Genomic DNA, 21,647 nt, shown 5'->3' with positions numbered 1-21,647 from the left:
CCCAGCCAAAGCACCCCCCCTGCTCCTGCCCCACTGCTCAGCTGTGGGTGAAGCCTGAACCCAGAGGTGAGAGCTGCTCCAGCCCCTGCATGCCCAGGGTGCAGAGAGCCTGTGGAGCCAGCTCTGTGTCCATCCCTGCAGGACCATGCGGCTAGAAATGCTTGCTGCTGCCTCAGAGGGGCTGTGCTGCCACAAATTCCCAGCTTGGGGCAGCCCCTGGGGACACCCAGCCGAGTGGGAAGGAGGCACCAAGAGGCTTTCAGCTGTGCTGTGTCCCCAGGTGTCCCCTGCAGTGGCACGGGGGTCTCTGCACACACTGCCTTTGATCACAGCTGGTTTCGGGAGCCCTCAGCCCTCTGTTGCTGGCCCCAGCCCCTGCAGTGATGTCCCTGAGGCCACCTCAGCCTGGCAGCCCAGCCCAGTCCTCCCCAGCTTCAGCACTGCAGCCAAACAGAAATGAGGATTTTCCAGAGCAGCTTTAATTCATTACGAGCCACAAGTCCAGAGGAACCATTTTTTAAAAATTCTATATATTTTACCTAGACAAGTGTTCCCATGCCATTCATTCTGCCTTTGCTGCTAAGGCTTTTTCCAGCCCGCTCAGCCTGGAGCCTCCTCGCTCCAAGCACAGCTGGGCAGAGCTGCTGGTGGCTCTGCTGGCAGGTTCTCCATGCTCAGTTCCACCTGAAGGATCCCCTCCACAAGGTTTGGATAGAAACCCTCCCAGCCACGGTTATTCCTTGGAACCATCTGTTTGCACTGGCACTCAGGGAGCCCAGCACAACATTTCTGTTGGTTTCCAGACACTTTGCACCCCTGGCAGGTCCCAGTGAACAGCCCCCGGTGTTGACGTGATGTGGTTTGGTGCAGGGATGGATAATCCTGGCACTGAAGGCAGTGCCCTTTTTCTGCTGCCCGCTTGGAATTTCTCCTGGGAATGGCAGAGGGATTATAACTGGGGTGGGGGATGGAATTCAAACATTCAGACTGGCATTTCTACAGCAGTCTGGATCAGCCTTTGTTTGTGTTTGCTGCAGGAACAGTGTGGCCTTTACCCCCCTTTACCTGTCACCAATGTGCCTTTTTATGAAAAGCCAGGAGAATCACAGAGTCAGGACAAAGCCCAGTGCTGAGCAGGTTTTCTCCCCCTCTCATGGCTGTTTCCTCTGGATTTCTGGGCACTGGTCATTCGCTGAGTGCCAGCCACCCCCACTAACCCTGCTTCACCCCTCACTCCCAGGGGCTCTGTGTGGGGAGTAGGATGAGCTCTGGAGTGAACATGGGCTTTGCTGGAGCAGTCTCTGGGAACGGGCTCTGATTTCTTCTGCAGCCTGCAGGAGATGACAGAACTCAGCCCCTGCCACCTCAGCCTGGTTTCCCTGTGCTGGAAACCAGCAGTCAGCATGTCCCAGGTGCAGGGATGGCAGAATCCAAGCACCCATTTCCCCTTGCCAGGGAAGTGTCGTTACCCCCCCACCCCCCTCGCTCCACAAACCCACCTGGGACCCCCACACAGCCAGGGATGTCTTTAATGGAGCCCTGTGGAGGCTGAAACCACTCAGCTGTAAGCAGGCAGCAAAATCAAACTCTTTAATGGTGCATCCAGACAGGAGGAACAGGGCCAGGTCCTTGGCAGCACGGGATGTGCCCGGCCTGGGCTGGCCAACATTTCTGCTTCTCTCCATCCTTCTCCTTCTGCCCCAGCTGCCCAGCAGGCTGGGAATCACACAGCCAGGGCACGGCAGCCAGGGAGGGGCTGGGATACAAACCTGGGGTGCCACAGTCACCTGTCCCAGCAGCAGCAGGTGCCTCCAGCAGGAGATGCAGCAGGAGCAGGCACGCTGGGGCTGTGGGGAGCTGCTCAGTCCTTGGGCAAGGGCAGCCATCCCTGCTGGGCAGAGCCAGAGGCCTCAGCCCCCCCGGGCTCCCAGCAGTTATGGGTATTTATTGTATGTGCTCCTATTCTCCTTTCCTGGTCCAAAGATTCGGGATTTCCTCTGAATTGCGTGAAACCACCGCAGCAGCAGGGCTGGCCAGGGACTCCTCTCGTGCTGCCCTGGATCTGTGGGGGAGTGAAACTTTGAGGAAAGCAGAGTGATGGCCACATACTCCCTGAAAAGCCTGTGGGACAAGGCTTTGTTAAGGCAGGTGGGGACAGCTCCCCTTGGAGCTGCAGGAGGAATGTGGCCTTTACCCCCCTTTACCTGTCACCAATGTGCCTTTTTATGAAAAGCCAGGAGAATCAGAGTCAGGACAAAGCCCAGTGCTGAGCAGGGAAAAACCCTCCCTGTTCCCCATGCACACAGCCCCACCCTGGTAATGAACCACCTGTGGGGGTGGGAGGGCTCCTGGGGACTGTCCCAGGCGTTTGTGTCACCTGGGTGTCCCCTGGGAATGCCAGGGCCCTCTGCAACTGGCCACGGACACCAACATAGCAGAGCTGGGCTCCAGCCAGGCCAAAAAATAAATCACAAATCAACTAAAATAAATCACAAAATACAAACAGTCTGGTTTAGGACAGATAAGACAGCAAGTGACAGAGATTTTGACAATTGCACCATCAGTGCAATTTGCTTGTCCTTTGCTAATTTAGGGCCGTGTAAAAACCAGGCTCTGTGAAAAGCACCCGCTTTCCTGTCACCTGAGCTTTGGTGCTGTCAGGCTGCTCTATTTTGGCACAGAAAAGGCACAGTTGGGCTGCTGAGGAGTTAAACCAAGCAAATGGCACTTTGCTTTATCCAACTTCCAAACAAACAGAGCACAGAGGATTTGTGTAATGGCTCAAACGTGTGGAAAGCAATTCCACTCCAAGACGTGCTACCATTCCTCAGACTCAAATCTCCCTGCACAGGAGTGACTGATGAAGGAAAAGCTATCAAATGTCCAGGTCAGCAGCACCAGACTGGTGTTAAACCAGCCTGGGCAGCGCAGCTCAGCAGAGCTCTGCCCAGACCTGGGGAGGCCAGGCTGGAGGAACAGCAGCGACAAAGGACTTTGTGACACACAGCAGTGTCTGACTCCTGTAAATGACTCCTTTGTTCAAACCTGCTGCTCCCCTCACATTTCCGCAGTGCTCAGGGTATCGACCCAGCCTCTGTAAAACCAGACTTAAAGACTGCTGTCTTTAGGATGGGGCACCTCTTAAGTCCCAAACCATCTCCACCCAGGGCAGACCAAGCTGTGGGCAAGGGCCAGCTGCTTTTTGATTTCCTATGACCTTGCAGAGGTCTGAATGCACATCCACACCCTCTGAGGATTTACTGAATAAAAGCTGTACAGCTTTTGTAAATGTGAGCTAAGAAGAGAAGCAAATACACCAATAGATCCTGTAATTGCTTCTCCAGACGAAAAACAGAGAAGGAAACTTCTGAAGTTAACTCCACTGGCTTCCAGGGCTGGCCATGAAGGCAGCTCTGAGTGTCTTGGAGCTGATTCTCAGAGGTTATTTATAAGTGAATTTAGTGCCAGGATTTGTTGTGGAAAAACCAGATCCTGGCAAAAATGTGTCTCTGTTCCCATCCAGCAGTGAAGCAGGAATAAAGGCCAGAGGGGCTCTAGGTGTGTGTTATGGGCCTGTGTGTGTCCAGAGCTCTGGGTGTGCAGAGTTTTGTGTGTCCAGAGCTCTGTTTGTCCAGGACCTGTGTCCAGCCCTGTGTCCCCAGCTCTGTGTCCAGCCCTGTCTGTGTCCCCAGCTCCGTGTCCATCCCCTTGTGTGTCTGTCCCAGCTCTGTGTCCATCCCCCTGTATGTCCCAGCTCCATGTCCAGTCCTGTGTGTCCCCAGCTGTGTCCAGCCCCATCTGTGTCCCCAGCTCTGTGTTCCCCCCTCCTCTCCCCCCAGAGTGTCATTCTCAGCTCCCCCCAGCTGGGAGCAGTGACAGCCAGCAGTGTCACATCTGACAGGGTGCCCCAGACCAGGCACTGCTTGCAGCACTGATGATTTCTTTATGAGACACATGTTCCTGCAAGGGTGGCACCTTTAACACGTTCTCCTGAATTAAAAATAAATCCTCCCCAGTGTTCCCTGTCTTGTTTTGTTGGTATCAGGAGAAGAGGAAAGTGCTCTGTGTCCTCAGACAACACACAGGCCACCCTGGTTTTGGACAGGGAGGGCTGGGAGGAAATTTGGGGATGTGCTCTGAGGGGCTCTTGAAACAGGGAGAACTTCTGAGCCATTTCCAGCCTGGGAAAGGGCTGAGCACAGAGATCTGTCACACCTCCAAGAGGTGACAAACTCCTGTGGCTCTGACAGGAGAAGGTGCAAATCTTCACCAGGATGAATTTTGCCTGGAGAGAGCTGGAAGAAAAAAGGATGTGAACATTAAAAGCATTTCAGAAATACCTTCTGTCTCTTTCCCGTAGCAAAGGTGGGAGGTGCAGACAAATAAAGACAGTTTTACAATTTGTATCTGCAGCTTTGGGGATTATATTTGTAGTTTAACAGCTCCTGTCCTTCCTTAGCAGCTGACTGTGGAACCCGTGGTGGACAGGGCTTGGAATCACTCTGAAAATGCCACTTATTCCCATTTCATCTCCCCAGCACATGCAATTTCAGTCATTCCTTATAAGCCAGCACAGATGGTGCATTGCATGCTTTGGGATGCTGCCCTGCTGCTGCACTTAGTGCAGAACGCAGTGCTGCTTCTTAGCTCCAGAGTAAGAAGAAAATTGATTGTTTGGGGTGGATTGGGATGTTTAATCCTTGCAGAATCACTCAGACTGAAAGTCTCATTCCTTAAAAAGCAAAAGCTGCTCTGCAACAACATGGATATACACATGGATAACCCAGAGGTGGCTTTGCCATGGAGCCCTTCCCAAACACTGCTGCCATTCACAAACACATCCCTCACTCTAAGAGGAGCCAGGCCCACCCTGCCCGTGGATGTTCCCAGCTCTACAGAACGTTCCTGTGCTCCAGGTGAGGCACAGACACACCCTGGAACACACCCCCAGCCTCCCCACAAGAGAAGGGGGTTGAAATGGGTTTCTTTGGTTTTGGTTTTTGTTTTATGCAAGCAAAGTTTGGAGTAGCTGAATGCTGGGCTGGCTGGAAAAGCTGAAACCAGACAGATCACATGGAACACAGAATTTGGCCATCAGCTACAGGCAGCAGCAGCGTTCCCGGCCATGGAGGGCTCTCCCCGCTGTGGGAGCAGCACCCCGGGCTGGGAGCAGGCTGCAGGGCAGGGACGGGGCTCCTTTGAAGCCTCGGTGATGCTCCTGCTCCCGGAGCACACCCAGAGCTGGGTGCCTGCGCTCCTGCTTTGGGTGCCCTGCCCATCCCCAGGGGATCCTGCGCTCCCGGCCCTCCCCGAGCTTCCCCACAGCTCCTTCCACAAACCCGGGGAGAGCAAAAGGCTGGAAGGAACTCTGCTGGCCTGCACAGACAGCGCTGTGGCAGCAGAGCAGCTCCCCAAGGGCAGGTGGGACATGGAGCCGCAGTTTGGGTGTGCTGGCCCTGCTGTTCCTCCTCCCCAGGGACTCCAGGTACACCCCGAGGGAAACAGCATCACTTGGAGAGGTGGCCCCAGCACATCCCCAGCGTCCTCTCCACTGCAAGCAAGGCAAGCAAGAGAAAAAAGCTCGGCTGGGGGCGTTGCTGAAGCAGGAGGCAAATGTGAAGCTGTGATGTTTGAGGTCCGGGCGAGTCTGTTCCTGAAGCTGCTCTAAGTGCGGCCCCGCAGGAGCCTTCGGGCGGCTTCGCCTCTCCCCTCCCTCATTCTCTCAGAGCAGAGTTCCTGGGGCTTTGTGGGTTTTTACTGCCCTGTCTGGTGCCCTCACCTGTGCGGGATGTGTGATAGAGCCCTGGTCACTCCTCACCCCGACAGGGAGCCCGGGGCAGGGAGGGACAGGAGGAAAGGCCTCCCTGAAGAAGGAGCAATCTGCCGGGATTATTTCCAGCACCACGCCCCTGTGCCTGTGGGACAGCGAGCACCGCTCCCAACCCCCTTCTCCTGGTTATAGTCGCATTTTTAGGCTGTCTAGAAATACACAGCTCACCTGCCTTACCTGGGAAATGCCACTGGGATTGGAGAGAGCACCTGGCTTTTCAGGGATAAACCCCCGTTCCTTGTCTCAGGACAGGACCCTCTGCAGCAGGGCCGGGTCTGGCCGGGCTCCCTCCCCTCAGAACCCACCCTGCTCTATTCCACAGGCTCCGAGCCGCTCCTGGGCTGCTCACAGCACATCTGGGCTGTGAGCAGCACATCTGGGATGCTCACAGCACACCTGGGCTGCTGACAGCACACCTGGGATGCTCACAGAACACCTGGGCTGCTGACAACACACCTGGAATGCTCACAGCACACCTGGGATGCTCACAGAACACCTGGGATGCTCACAGAACACCCGGGATGCTCACAGAACACCCGGGATGCTGACAGCACACCTGGAATGCTCACAGCACACCTGGGATGCTCACAGCACACCTGGGATGCTGACAGCACACCTGGAATGCTCACAGAACACCTGGGATGCTGACAGCACACCTGGGATGCTCACAGAACACCTGGGATGCTCACAGAACACCTGGGATGCTGACAGCACACCTGGGATGCTCACAGCACACCTGGGCTGCTGACAGCACACCTGGGCTGCTGACAGCTGCTCACAGCACACCTGGGATGTCTGTCCGCAGAGTCCGGCTGTCCCCCGCAGGTTGGGAGCCGGGCAAAGCAGGGACAGAAGGGATTTAAACCCGTGTTTGATCCCACTGCACTCGGAGCAGCCCTTGCCAGGGATTCTGTCCTCATCCACTGGCTCGGTTCAGAGGGAGAGCACAAAGCAAGGGCAGGGGGATTTTTCCAGGACAATTCTGCTTTTTGGTGGCACATGGCTGTCTCGGTGGCCACTGGAGCTCAGCCCACCCGTGCTCAGCCTTGGGAGAAGGGTGACCCCACTCCGAGGAAAATGATTTAAAATGCCTTCAGATGCCTTTTCACTTCTTTTTATTTAATTCCATAAATATTTTCATAAGGCTCAGTGTCTTTACAACACTTTTTAAACACTTTTTTTTTTTGTTTTATACACACAACTTTGACACTTGTTTGACAGGGTCAAACAGTCCAATATAAACAAAATAATAAAACTGGCAAGTGCGGATCAGCTGGGTTACCAAAATCCTTTTTTTCTTTTTTTTTTCTTTTTTTGCTCTTACTGTTAAAACCCCAAAAGCACTAAAATATCAGTATTTGGCTTCAAACTAGAATTTTAAAAACCTTTTTTTTTTTTTTTAAATTCTCTGCTACAAGTCCCTGTCGTCATAGTGCCTTTCAGCTCCTACAGACTCTTCTTTTCTTCTTAAGGAAAAATAAGCTTGGTGATGCCATGCAGAACTTACAATAGCTACTAAATATACATGTTCCCTGAAATGTAGCTGCAATGAAAAGATGACAGAGCATAAAGAGAACAAAACCAGAAACCCAAAGCACCACAGTGTACTATCAATAACATTGCAATGGACGGCTGGTGCCCATCCAGAAACTGAAACAAATTTCAAATATATTTCTCTATGTAGTATTTTCTATTTACAACTGTTAGATGCACCTAGGTTGGTTCTTGTTTGACTTTTTGGAGAGGGTGGGGAGGCGAAAGTCTTGAATTTAGATCCTCTGTTCTAGTGTCTAGGTTAAGGGTAATGCATGTCATTTACCTAGGGAACAGGGTTTCTTTTTATTTTATATATATATATATATATATATTCAGCCAGAGAAATACCGTAAACATGTAAGTTTGTTACAACTCTCTTTTTTCTGCATATGGAATGGGAAGTGGGTTCCTCCTGTCTGGCATTGGAATGAAAAGTCTGTACCAGATGCTCAGTCAAGTCACCCCCGTCTGCATGGGCGCTGCTCCCAGCGCTGTCACACACACGCTCCAGCCCTGCTCCCTGCTGGGACAGCCACAGCAGGTGCTCAAGTGGGACCCAGTGCTGGTTCTTCTTTGTGCCAATGCTCCATCTCCTGCAGCACCTTGGCAATTTATGGAGGGGAAGAGCTTTCTTGAAGGCCCTGGAGCCAAGCCCCTCGTCCCTGCGGCCGCTGTGCCAGCGCCAGCGCGAGCGGCGCTGCCCGGGCGGGCTTCCCACTTAACAAAGAAGCTGCGAGTCCAACAAGTGGCCTTGTCAGATCTTGATTTATGATGCAAATAATGGTGTGGCGGTGGTGTTTCTTTTTTCCTAGTGCTGAATATTTAGGAAGCATCTTCTCATAAAAATTATGGATGTCTCATTCTCACTCTCTGAGGCACAAAACAGTAAATGAACAGGCTTAACTAATGTGCTTGTTACTTGGATTGTTTTTTTTTTTTCCCTAAGCAATTAAAAAGGCAAAAGGACTAAGTGAAATTTTCATCATGTTGACAACATTTTGGAATCTCTCTCTTTCTCTCTCTCTCTGCCTCTCTCCAGCCATTCAAAAAGAGTAAAACATTTCAGTTAACTGACGAGAACCCATCTCATGCACTGCTTTAAATACCCACTGTGTTAAAGAAACAAAACATTTGCTATGTATCCCACATTAACATCTAGCCATAAAAATGCAAAGATACAAAAGAGCATAAAAATAATTTCGGATATAAAATTGGGTTACTTCCTATTTGGGATTCCTGGTGTTTGGCTGCTGCCTGTCACAGAGGGGCCACTCCTCCTCTCCAAAACACTAATCTGGCTTTGCTGGTTATTGACAGTTTCTAGATTATTCAAAAGTATAAGAGAGATTATTTTTGGATTTAAATAAAAATAATGCCGCCCTTGTGACATGCCCTGAAATAAAACAGGCTCCATGGAAACAATGAAATCACACTCTCTGCTCTTCCCATTCACTTGGATTTCTTGGGGGCAAAAAAAAAAAAAACAAAACAACCCAACAAAACCCCCCGTATCTCCACGCTCTTTGTCCTGGGGTGCTTATGTGGTGGATCAGATTCCAAAGAAAATGACAAATACCCTGATCAATCACTTCATCCCACATTTTCAAAGGAGCTTGCAGAACAGCTCTGCAAAGATTTCAAGTTCATCTTCTAAATCTGGTTAAACAGTCTCATTTGCCCTAGGAAAAAAAAAATCCTCCTCCTGACAATGGTCTGTTTTACAAGCTTAACCATAAGCTCCTGCACTTGCAAACAAATGTACTTTAGGCTGAAATTGCAGGAAGGGTCTTTAAAAATAGAGCTGTGACTCTCCAGAGGGAGAAAAAGAGAGAGAAAGAGACCTGGAGGGTTGGGCTGGTCCATCACTCCAGGCCCTCTGCGCTGACCCCTCCAGGGGACACGGAGGGGCCTGGACTGGACCAGCACCAGCTGGGACTGGGCACAGAAGCATGGCTACACTGCCCAGTCACACCCACTGCTGCTGCAAGGAGCTCTCAGCTCCTCTGCAGCTCGGGTTCAACCTCAGGTGGGCATTCCCAGGGCTGGGGCGAGGATCCTTCCGCTAACGGGGCAGAGCTCGGGGAGACCTGGCGTGGGGTGGGCACTGAGAGCAGCCACGGGCCTCACTTTTGGGGTCACTGCTCCTGCAAATGGCAATTAGTGCTTCGTTAGGTGCTGCTGTGCAGGCTGAGTGTGGCCAAAGGATGGGACCTTAGTTCCTGAAGACAGAAAACTGGCTGCTTGTCGGAGCCTCGGAGCCAATTTTCCTCTCTGCAATGGAGGCATGAAGCCATCGGTTTTTAAGCTTTTATCTTTGCATGGAAAACAAAGATAGGAGTGGGCTTTTCAAGTGTCTCAGCTTGAAAAGAAAATAAATCAAAGTTAAGCCCACAGAAACAAAGCAAAAAGAAGAAAAGCCCCTGATTCTCTTTTCTCCGTCATACTCCGAGTGTGAACAAATCACACCGAATTGAGAAAAAGACAAGTGCTTAAAAAAACGCAAAGGATGAACTGAGGAAAACCCATCCCTCACTTCCTAAATAGCTGCTTGCCCTTCTGCTGGGTTTCACCTGCCCACGAGAGAACAGTTAAAGCCAGAGAAATACTGCGCAGCGGAGCGGGAGCACAGGGAGCACATCCAGACAGGCACGAGTCAGACCGGGGGATGCAGGATGGGGACAGCGCCGGGCCCGCCCCGGGCTGGGGACTGGGGACAGCCACGGAGGGACAGAGAGGGAGGGACAGGGAGCAGAGACCTCCCAGCACTCCAAAAAACAAACAACACCCCCCCCATAAATAAAATCAAAGAAAATATACACCAATGTAGTCCATGAGGAAGTTCCATGACGGAGTCACACAAGCGAGAAAGCATTCTGGGATGCCAATGACGACTCGGATGGATATGAAGGAAAACGGGAAAAAAAAAAAACCAACAAAAAGAGATGTCCAACCAATGGAGTAAAATAAAACAGGTCACATGGTTAGAAATCATTGGTGCTTCCTAGTATCTAGTAGCAGATTACTTCCCAAAAACAACAAAAAAAGTTTTTGGTCCTTCTATATATATACATATATGTATATATATTATTATTTTTAAAATGTGTGTATACATATATATATGTATATATATTTAGTTGCAACAGTGCTTCTCCGAAAAAAGGTCCATCTATAAATATAATTTTATTTATTTTTATTTTTTAAATTTTAGTTCTTTTAAGTTAAAATTCTCCATCTCTCTAGGTATTATTTTTTGAATGGTGTTAACCTGCTGAAGTTTTGCCAGAATGGTGCCTGGCTGCGTCTGGGTTCGGTGAACTCGAAGACCTGGGACTGGGATATGCCATCTGTCACCATGTATTGTCCCTGATTTAATGGATCCTGGGGTGGTGGGTAGGCTGGAGGAACCGACTTGGAGTAGCTCACACCTGCATCGATGATTGGGGGGAAAAAGAAACAGATCAGTCAAAGAGCAATCGGGTCAATAGTCGTTCTTTGTCATGCTACTGCTCCTTATCGCTCCTTATCGCTCCTTATCCGGCCCCGCACGCCAGGACGTGCCAGGCCTGGCCAGTCTCCAGTCTCGGCGCCTGCCTGACCCCTCGGCTCCGAGGCTGCCTCCCTATGCCAAAGCTCCGAGGCTGGGACACGATCCATTACTTTTGTCGGGCAGAGCTCTGCCCGCCCTCATGGAAAAGTCCTGTGTGAGGCAGGAGAGCCGGGACAGGCCCTGCCCGGCGAGGCCAACTCCTCCTGCTCCGACTGAACAACTCCTGTTCGAGCTCCTGCTCACCCTCCCTCCCAGCTCTCCTGGAGAACGGCCTTGCCCCAGCATGCCCCGCTGACCAGCCCCAGCACGACCCCGAGCACCGCCCGCTCCGGTTCCCGCACAGAACGGAGCAGAGCTGCTGTGGAAGAAGCCCTACCCTGCACCTACACAGAGGGCAACTCGTTCTTTAGAACAGTTTAGGACTTTTCCATAGGGTTTGTTCTCAATTCACCGGTCTGGTTTCAGCCCAAAAACGGCTGCACGCAACACAGAAAGGGCTGATTCTGCTCAATCCAAACCGGGAGCGATGGATGGACTGGCAAGGCTACGCTTTCAGGGTTGAGATGTTCAATTCCCACACAGGTGAGCCACAGCTCCTGTGCAGGAACGGGGAGAGGGGATGCTGCCCTTACAGCTTTCCCACGGAATGAGGGGGCTTCAGCATCCTCTTATAAAGGATGGTGAGCTAAGGGTGACTGAAGTGGAACAGAAGGGATGTGTGTCACCACCAAAGCGCAGCCTACGGGGCACAGTGACACAGTCTGGATGTCCTTCCCCACAAAGACAACCCCTCCTTCAGCCTCGGGGCAGCGGGGCCAGCTGGAAACCATGACTCCAGGAAGGAGAGAGAAGCAGGGCTGTGGAGCAGCTTGCTGTAAGCTCTGGCCATCTCTGGATCATGCAGAACTGCTCTTCCTTCTGCAGGAGGGGGCCGTCGCCTCCCCGGGCTTTAACCACAGCAGCGAGGCCACTGTCCCCAAGCAGCTCAGTGTCCTCATCTGGACAGCGGGATGGCATCCCCCACCTACCTCACAGGAGGGTTGTGAAGCTAAATTAATTAATGTTTGTAAAACACTTTGAGATCCTCGGCTGGGAAGGTGCTGGAGAAGGCAAAATATGGTGATTAGCACCCAGGTACCAGAGCAAGGTGTGCACAGCAATGCGGCTCCTACCACACACAGACACACCAGCGCTGGCCGGGCACGGACGGCGGCACACGACGGGCACTGACACACAGGGAAAGCCTCACGAGGGCACCCACAGAGCTCACCACACAGCTGGGCCAGGTGCTGCTTGGGCAGGCAGGGCCTCTTTGGGGTAGGAGCTAAGGCGTCTTTAGGGAAGAGAATTGATTCGCTTCTCCTTGCTACGGAATTTACCAATGGAGGGTGAAAATGCTCAAAAGGTTCAGACCAAATGGAGATGTCTTGAGTACGTCTAACTGATTTCTCCTTCTTTACTGCATTTTGTGCAGTTCTCTGTCCACTGTAGAGAATAACCAAGATCATTCCTCGCATGGGCAAAAACCACTCTGCGATTCACACTCATTAACCTTTAATGAATTCATCACAATTAGCAGTTCAAGCTACTTGGAAAGACCATCCTGGAGATGTTCTGTATTTGTACCTGCATGCTGGAATGGTTACTCATCAAGGACTACTCTGTCTTCCCAAGTCCTGTCTGCCAGCTGCAGAGCTGAGGGCAGCCCCAGAGCTGTGCTGGGGTCACACCTGGGCAGGGGCAGCTGCAGGAAACCTGACACAAATTCTGCACCACCCTCCTTGGTACAGAATTCCAAGGAACACTGGAATTTGTGGGCTGAAACCCACAAGGGCAGGGCACTGAGCTCCCCTCTGCCCACCTCTCCTGTCCCTTCTCCTGGCACTGTCCTGCTCTGAGCTGCCCATCTCCAGGCTGGCCAGTAAGACCAACTGCAGAGGACAAACTCCAGCCCTGAGCCCATCCAGGAGTGTCAACCTTCTCCTGGAGGCCACCAGCCCTTGGCCAATTTTCCCAGCAGACACTGGTGAGGGATTTTAGGATCTGTGGGACTGTTAGGATCTGTTACAGGTTTCTTACATGGCTAGAGTTGGGAAATAAATCTGCTTTGGCTCTCAGACTGACCACAAATTAGCTTAAAGGTAAACAGCCCTCGTGCCACTAAAATTACTCATGTTCTGCTGCAGCAGAGCTGTGAATCTAAAGCTGCTACTGGGGGGAAACAGAGAAATTGTTTTTAGCTTTGGAAGCCCTTGAAGCCACCTTGCTTTAGTGACATGGTCCCATGGCTTTGGCATCCTGTGGCTGGGCTCTTTACTGCCTCTAAACCAGTTTGAGGAGGGTCAACTAATGTATTTTAATGATGATACAAAATGCTAGGAAGTCTCCTGAATCAGCAAAAATGCTGTGCACTTGGAAAGCTAAAGAAGTTGAGAAAGGGCAGTCTGGCTGATGCCCACTGACAGTGATGGAGTTACCGCAGGGAATGGAACCCCTAGTCTGTCTTCTCCAAAAGGGAAAAGGGCAGACTCCCCTGGCCAGATCACTTCTAAACCCCATTCAATTCTTTCCCCAAACCCCTGAAAAATGTCTGTCCTTGCTTGAAACACACCCATGCACAGCCTGCCCCCTCCCTCAGTACAGCAGCTCTTCCCACAGGTGTATGTGTGGCCCTGTGATCTGGGCTACTGGCATCAACATCTGGGCTACTGGCATCAACATCTGGGCTGGATGAATGCCAAAAGCTCCTGGCTGGTTCTACTGGCATAAGCAGCTGAAGGTTTCACATTTCTCTTGTTCATCCAGTGACCTGAAGGTTCAAACCTGTGGATCTCAAGGGCATGCACCATCGCCGTGTGTGGGACATGCAAATACAACCACTGTGCTCTGGTCATTCCAGAACGCATTTCCTTGTGGAACTGTGAGACAGCACTTTGCCATAGCCTGAGGTGCCCCAAGAATGACTTCTCTGGGTTTTCTTTGGACACACCCATGTTCTGGAAAACAGAAACTGGGAGGGCAAGATTCACCTAATCTGTGCATCTTTGAATCCTAAGAAAGAGCAATTCTGGGAAAGGTCTGGCAGGCAGGTATTTTTCTGTTCGGCTCTGAAGTGGTTTTGTTCCCTCATCAGAACTTGGGGCCATCGGGCAAAATTGTCTTTTGAGGGATATTTTTTATATGCAAAGCCATAACTCCGCTGCAATTCACCAGAAAGAAATGGGCAAAGCTCTTTTCCAAGGCAATTTTGGGCAGCGTGGCGAGCGGAATTCAAAGCACAAAGGGAAGAATCAACGGGTAAGGAACGATTTCCAGGCACAGCAGCCAACTCCACCCCACGGGCAGAGCTGGAGCTCCTTCTGCTGGTTCGTGCCTCATTCTGCAGCGCGGCTGCAGCTGCACGGAGGGATCGCTCACAGGGCGGGGCTGGGAGAGCTGCTCACGAGGAGAACAAGAAAATTCCCAGATTCATAATTTGGCTAGACAAAACTGGTGAGAGATGCTGCGCTGTCACTTGAAATCATGTCTTTTTATAGCACCAGGCAACGTCACTTGGAGCCTTTCGGATTTCTCAGCTCAGAAGGAACCAATTAAAAAGATTTCAAACTGTCTAGTTTTTCCCTTCTAGGTTGGGGTGGGGTTTTTTTTGAGGTTTGTTTTATTTTTTTTTCGAAGTGTCTCTTCTCTTTGAGGTTACAACACGATTTCAGCAGCACGTGAAGCATGCTGGTAACCCACAGGCAATCCACAGGGACTCGTGCAGACAGATCATCCAGCAGGACAGTGCCCCTCCCCGGGCTCACACGACACAGACACGGAGAACACGCACATCTCCTCCACACAACCATGGAAACTTGCCTTACAAGCCGTTTACTCCATCCTCCACCTAGGAGATTTTAGCTTATCCTTTGATCAGCAGCTATTTCCCAGGCTTTGCCCCCACCCTGCTGTCCTGTCCCATGCTGCTCGTGAGCCAGAGCTGGGGAGGACAGTGACATCGCCACCCCTGCTGGCAATTCCGCCCTGGCCAGTGCTGCCTAAGGACCCTTCCAGCTTCCTCAGAGCTCAACAGCAGCTCAGCCAACTTGTATCTTTCAGGAAATACTCAAAACCCCCACAAATTCAGTTTCCTCCTGAATACCGTACCCCACATGTGGGGAAGCCATGGACACACTTCCAGAGCACTAATTGTTCCATGGTTAATTACTCCTGTCAAAACAATGAGTTTAAGTTAAAGAAAAGAACAGAACTGGCTGGGTGGGTCCAGCCCTTTGCCCTCTTCAGCACACTTCAACAGAGGATCTCAAAGCACTGCCCCACCACTGCCTGGGCCACGTGCAGGGCTGGCAAAGGACGATGTGTCTGGAGCTGGCTGTCCCCAAGGTGAGGATGGAGCTGGGAACAGGAACCCTCTGCCTCCCCAGACAGTCCTGACTAGCTGGATTCCCTCCCTTTACACCTCCCTGCTGAATCACCCAACTCTGACTTTGCTGTACTTGCCCAAATCCAGAGGAATTTCAGTGGTGCCTCAGCCACAGCTCTTCACACAGCCAGGATTTCTCTCCAGACCCTGCTATTCCCAGGGATGGTGGACATGTCTTAGCTCCCTTTTCTAACCATGAAACTCCCTTCTCTGTTCAGGAGGGAGAGGGCTGGCTGCAGTTTGAGAAATGCAGGAGGAAACAGTCATCTCATGTCCTGATGTTCCCCAGACAACCACAACATCTACCTACACACACTGAGCTAACCCGACCTTCTGGAGTCCATTTATCAAGTCTGCTACTGCAGCCTGATGTCATTATAGCAGCCATTAAGATAATGATTCCTCGTGTGATAAGAAAAGCTAATCGAGGCAAGATGGAATAAATGATACCGGGGCTTTATCCATCAGAGCTGGGTGAAAACTAATTCCTGCCAGCCCGTGTTTCTACAGCCTGCCTCTCCTCCAGGCTGATCACACAGCTCACTCCGTGGGTTTCACTGATAGGAAAGGATCAGTTCACACCTGGAATGCTGCTGCGGCTTCTGGGGAGCAGCTCCTTCCTAAAACCCCTCACCACACTCAAGGTGCAGGAGTATCTGGGCTCACAGACTTATTTCAGTAGGAATTTCAACATGTCATTGATGTCAACACCTTGGCTCTTCCCACGAGGGCCTAAATTACCATCTCACCAAAAACTGCCCTGGGGGACTTGCTCAGCAAGTGTCACCAGTGCCATCCTCAGAGGCCCCCCAGACAAGGATTTATTCCTTATTTGCCTTAGCTGGTAGATCTGACTAGCTCCTGGGGGAGGCTGAGGACTCCAGCTGGATTCCAGATGCCAGCAGTGGGATGATGCTCGTGGACCCACAGCACTGGTAGGGTCTGGATTTTACAAGAATTAGGGTAAACTCTGAGATTGCCCTGAATCTGTGGGGAAATACCACTGACAACACGATCAGCTCCACTCCTTCACCTCCTGTGCTGCGAAAATAGGGAAGTGACCCTGATTATCCGAAAATGCAAATGCCCCTCTTTGTTTTCAAGCAGTTGGGCTGGGTTGCTCAGGCTCCTGCAATCCCCCGAGGCTGTGCCTACACGTGTGAATCGATGGGGGAACAAGGCAGGGCCACGTCAATCTCCTCAGCAAGGAAGAAGCAATAAAATGGGATTAAACAGCCAAGAGCAGCACGGGAGGGACCCTGGTCAGCCCTGCTGAGGGAGCAGAAGTGCAGAAGTGTGAGAAGTCAGAGAAGCTGTTGCATGTCTGGGTCAGGGTTTTGATGACATAGTTGGCTGTGAGCTCTAGTGATCAGAAAGGAATAAATTAACAGGAAAATCCAGTGATTCAGAGGGTGTTTGGTGACAGGCCAAGGCAGTTCATGCTGGCTGCTGATTTAACCCCTCCTGGGTCCGCATGGCTGAGTGTTCATGGGCAGGTTTAGTGGCAGCGTCTCAGGTGATGCTGACTGAATCTCTGCTTATCTCATCCCAAAGACCTGTCAGGGCTGAAGGCATCTCCTGGGGGAAGGGTGCACAGGGCAGGGAGAGGAGCTGGGTGTAGTGTGGGGCTCAAGAGCTCTCCTGAGGTGGGCAACCCCCCCAGCTCACATTAAGGTCACTTATTTAAATCTCAAGAGACATTTCCTTTTCCAGAAGTGGGCATGGTGCTTTAAGAATGGAGTCTCCTTCCTGGAAGGACCTCTAATTCCCTGACACCACTGGCTGGCAGCTGCTAGGAATATGAACCATTATCCCTTCTGTGGACAGGCTGTCCTGAAAAGGGGCCAGATGTGGACAGAGCTGGGGATCAGAGAGGGAACTGAGTGTTCCTGCAGGCTCTAAACACCAACCCTTGAAGGGGGGATCATAAGTGGCCTGGGAACAGAGGCCCCTCATGGAGAGAGGCACTCCATGAGCTTCCACTTTCAAATGCTCAGAAATGGAAAAATGGCCCTGGGTTAACCTTTGTCTACCTTAAGAATGGACTGGAGACCCACAAGGGATCCATTCTCCTGCCAGTTTCCACTCCTTCCACAAGCATGGTGCTGGCAGAAGAGGCCAGTGTCACCCCCCCTGTGCTGCCCTGTCCCTCAGTGGGACCCAGGCTCTGCACAGAACCTGCCCTGCTGCCTGGCTGCAGCCTGCCAAGGGCTGCGGAGAGGGGCTCTGGTTGTTTTTCTGAGATAAACCAAATCAATTTCTCCTGTTCTTCACTATTTCTAGGAGACATCGGACTGAATTCTGTTCCCAGTTCCCACACTGCCACTGAAGGGCAGAACCAAGAGGCAAAACCTTGAACAAGCAATGCAAAAGGCAAACAGCAGCAACCAGCCCTTTTCTCTGTCACTGAGGTGCAGAGCCAGCACCACCCACCCACTGGATGTCTAACGGACTTCAAGAAGGCCAAAAATCGGTTTAATGCTGTCTTAAGGCACCTGGTCTAATATTGTTATGTTCTGCCTAATCCAATAAGGAGTGCAAATCCTGGGATACTGCCCATCATTACGTGGGTCTGGCAGGGAGCCTGGCCCTGCACACATTGCTGGGCACACCTGGGAGCCATGAGGGGGCCGCTGCCCCACACAGCACCCTCAGCTGGGCATCAACCACTTCTCAAAACACTTAATCACCTGGCTAAAGGTTCTGTTCGTTTAAAAAGCAGAGTTTTAAGGCTTCTTCTGCTGCTCTCAGCTGCTCTTCCCCTCTCCTGCTGTAGCCAGCAGAGGTTTAAATGCCTCCTTCTCAAACACATGCCAGCCATCTCCAGAGCAATACTTCTGGGAGGTGTGCTACAACAGTGCATGAAATAAGCAGCAGTTTATACTATTTGAAAAATGTTTTTCTGCTTCACCTCTAACAAAGTTGATTGCATTTTCCATTTCACCTCCTTCACGGCTTTTCTCTCTTCCTTAAGTGTTCTGTGACAGGGGAATTACCATGGTTTCCCATTTAAGAGGTGCAGGGAACAAGTGAGATAATCTAGGAACAAGTCTGTAATAGGCATCCTGTGACACAGGAGCCGGGCTGGTGGCACCTCGAGCTGCTGAGCTGACAAGCCCTGCTGCAGCCACTGAGACCATCCTGCATTTAAATAAATAAATATTCTATTGAATACAGCGACCTATTCCTCCTTCTGAAGGGCTTCCCTGCTTTTCAGGTGTATCTGATGCTCCAAAAGCAGCTCCGAGCCCCTTCCCAAGGCTCCGGTGGTGCTGCGGGACAGCAGAGGCAGCAGCAGCAGCCCCTGGCACAGGCACACCTGCAGCCCCAAGTGCTGCCAAGGTGTTGGCACAATAAAACATTGTCAATATCTGTGTCACCAAAAGCCAGCTCTCAGGAGTTTCCTCCTACCTACCTCTTCTGAGCAGTGCCAGCAGCTCCCTGCTCTGGCAGCCTCGTGCCTCTCGCTGGGTCTTGGGCACAAGACAAACCACACAGTAACAAAACTAAGAGTTCTCAGTGTCAATATTTAATTTAATCAACCTGAGACTGGGCTATGATCACCACTGTGAAGGGCAAAGCACACAGACATACCATTTTAATCACCCTATTTTTTGTTTTTCAGATTTCACATCCTAAAACCAACCAGGCTGTGCTTAACTCAGGGCCTGGTGTGACTGAACTTCTGTCTGGCTCGAGGACTTAATCCCATAAAAAGAACTGCCAGTGCCACAGCCTAAGCTCATTCTTCACCACAGAAATGCTGACTGCTGTTTTAGGAGCTAATGAATTTCATAGTCCGAGAAGCCCAAGATAACAACCCCTCCTTTTTCATCTCAGAGAGAAAGAGAGAGAAAGACAAAGAGAGCAGACAGAGAGCAATTGCTGTGTAAGACACAAGTCCTGTCAGGCAGATTGTATTTGTCAGGATGCAAGTCCAGTAATTTACGTGGGAATACTGGCAGGCATGCTCAGGCACCTCCCAACTGTGTCACTTACTGGCTGAACAGTACAATTATTAATTAATACCTCTATTAATTAATAATATAATGAACTGAACAGCAGCAATAATTGAACCTCGTTTTGTCACGGCAGTCATGCAAGTCAGGCTCTCTCATGGTGCAGCTCCACGAGCCCTGTGGATGCTCCCGTGCTGAGGGACAGACATGCAGGTGTGCTGAGGGGCTGTGGCACAGGGACACCTGGGCCTGCTCTGGGTGTGCACACTCTGAGCTTAGAACATCTGGCCAGGAGAGTTTTTAGAGAACATCTCAGGAGACAACAGAAGAAGTTAGTAGAGAGGAGAAGACTGATGACAATGGAGAGACACAGCAAACCAAGGAGTTCACAGCTGGCCCGGCAAACCACTCCTGGACCAGCAAAGCCAGTAGACAACACACAGGTGAGGCAGAAAGCAAAGAGCTCCTTCAGCTTCTGCAAAGCCCCCCAAAACATCTGCACAGAGCGGGGACCAACCTGCCTGCACCTGACCTGAGCCCAAGCCTTGAGGAACTCTCTCAAAACCCACTTGTAGGCCTACTTGTGCTATGGTACTTTGGTAACAAATCAATACATCCAAGACTGTGTGAAGCTTTGGAGAACTTGAGGAATGAGCTCTCTGACCTTCCCTCTGTGTTGAGTATTTCAAAACCTGCAGCTGCAAGAGTTATTGCAAGAGAGAATTAACGCTGGCTTTGGCCAGTTGAGGCTCTGCCTAACACCAGGCAGGGCACTGCTCAGCTGGCTGCAGCCTGCCTGGCTGGGGAAATGAATCTGACATTCCAGAGGTACAATGTCTTTACTAAAATTCTTTATTTCCTAGAGTTGATGCTACTGTGCTGTCTTAAAAAAGTTACAGGCAGCCCCAGGAAACAAGAGTGTCCCTTTCCTTTCCAGCAGCAGGAAAGGGGTACTCCCTCCCCAGTTCCAGCATTTTGGCAATTTTTTTTTTTTTTTATTTTTTGCTAATGGGAGACTTTGGGAATTAGCAGAACCTCTACACACCTCCGCACTCACTCCCATTTCAGCCTGAGATAAACAACTGAGATAGATTTCTGCCCCCAGGGACAGCTTCTGGACATCAGACTGGAGACACGAGATCAAATTCATCTCTGGTGCAGTTCCACTGGCTGTCAACCACCTCCAACCAGAGATTAATTTGGCCCACAGATACATTAAGGAAGGATACAAAGCACAAACGGTATTTGATATAAAAAGAGAAGGGAGGGGGAAGTTGAGGGGATGCTGGATCCTAGCCCAGCAGGATTCAGCCCAGCCCGCTCCACCCTCACATCACCAGGCACAGAGCGTGTTGCCGGTTACCTTTTTGCTTACTGACTTTCTTTACTGTCATTGCCGCTTGCCGCTTTTGATTCTCAGAAATTTCAAAGCCTGGAAAAGGGAACACGGCAAACACAATTCAGAAGGTTGCTCACAAAGCCTCACTTCCTTTTGGGGAGGGGGCTGCTCTGCACTGTTTACAAACACGGAACGCTCTGGGTGTTCTACTGAAAAGCAACTCTTCCTTGGCCTCCTTCTAATCTCACTTGTGCAGGGGTGGGATGAAAAGTAAGATTAGAGACATTTTTATTTATATTGTCATAAATATGCCCGGTGCTTTAGAGCTGAGCAACAAACTGAGCCTGGACTGACACTGGTCACAGTCAGTTTAGGGGCTGGTGCAAGGGAAGGGCTACCACTGACTTTGCTGCCTCCCTCTGCATGAAACATCCCCAACCAGAGCAGGAGGATGCAGCCAGGAGACCGTGAGGTGGATGGCCAAAGACTTCCCTCTCCCACACACCCACCAAGCTCCAGGCTTCAGCTATGGGCAGAATTTGTTTATTGAGGGCCAAAAAGAACAGTAACTGAGCTGGAAAGAGACCGAACTATGACTAGAAGAGCAACCAAGGACTTTTCAACAAGGTTAAACTGTAATTCTACCACAAAGAAAATATGGGCTCCTCCACATATTTGGGCTAAATTAAACACTGTCAGCAACCTCCTTTCAGATTCATTTCCACATTCCTCACCTATCTTTTCATCTTCTTTTACCATCTTCCTTTCTTCTCTGAAAGCTCTAAGCCATCGTAACTTCTCCTCCAGTTTCTTGGCAAAGAATAAGTGCATTTCCTCAGTCTCCTTGTTATGTAGTTTGAAGGCATTCTTCATGCTGACATTGAAGTCATCATCTCTCCCATCTTCTATATCCACCACTTCATATTTATCCATGTCTATGCGCCCTTTGTAATACAGGATATCCCTTCGGATCAGATCCTGCACAGGGAAAAGGAGACAGGGATCATGGTGAG

The 21,647-nt window shown here is 50.8% G+C and overlaps 1 protein-coding gene across 14 annotated transcripts in view; it reads right to left on the bottom strand.

The window, feature by feature from the left end:
- Window positions 1–1,617: 1,617 nt before the first annotated feature.
- Window positions 1,618–21,647, bottom strand: part of ARHGEF9 (Cdc42 guanine nucleotide exchange factor 9) — a 201,356-nt gene continuing 181,326 nt past the window's right edge. For 10 of the 14 annotated variants that reach the window (XM_038123208.1, XM_038123221.1, XM_038123217.1 and 7 more), the window contains 3 exons: window positions 21,369–21,612; window positions 20,659–20,727; window positions 6,929–10,791 (listed from right to left, as the gene is read on the bottom strand). In XM_038123208.1, the coding sequence (XP_037979136.1) occupies window positions 10,610–10,791; window positions 20,659–20,727; window positions 21,369–21,612 (495 nt within the window). In that variant the 3' untranslated portion in view covers window positions 6,929–10,609. Of the gene's footprint in view, window positions 2,063–6,928; window positions 10,792–11,941; window positions 12,014–20,658; window positions 20,728–21,368; window positions 21,613–21,647 lie in introns of those variants that run through there. The other 4 variants (XM_038123209.1, XM_038123212.1, XM_038123210.1 and 1 more) reach the window with 4 other exon arrangements.

The sequence above is a fragment of the Motacilla alba genome, chromosome 4A (genome assembly GCF_015832195.1).
Source record: "Motacilla alba alba isolate MOTALB_02 chromosome 4A, Motacilla_alba_V1.0_pri, whole genome shotgun sequence".
NCBI classification, from domain to species: domain Eukaryota; kingdom Metazoa; phylum Chordata; class Aves; order Passeriformes; family Motacillidae; genus Motacilla; species Motacilla alba.
This window is presented reverse-complemented; position numbering and strand designations above follow the sequence as displayed.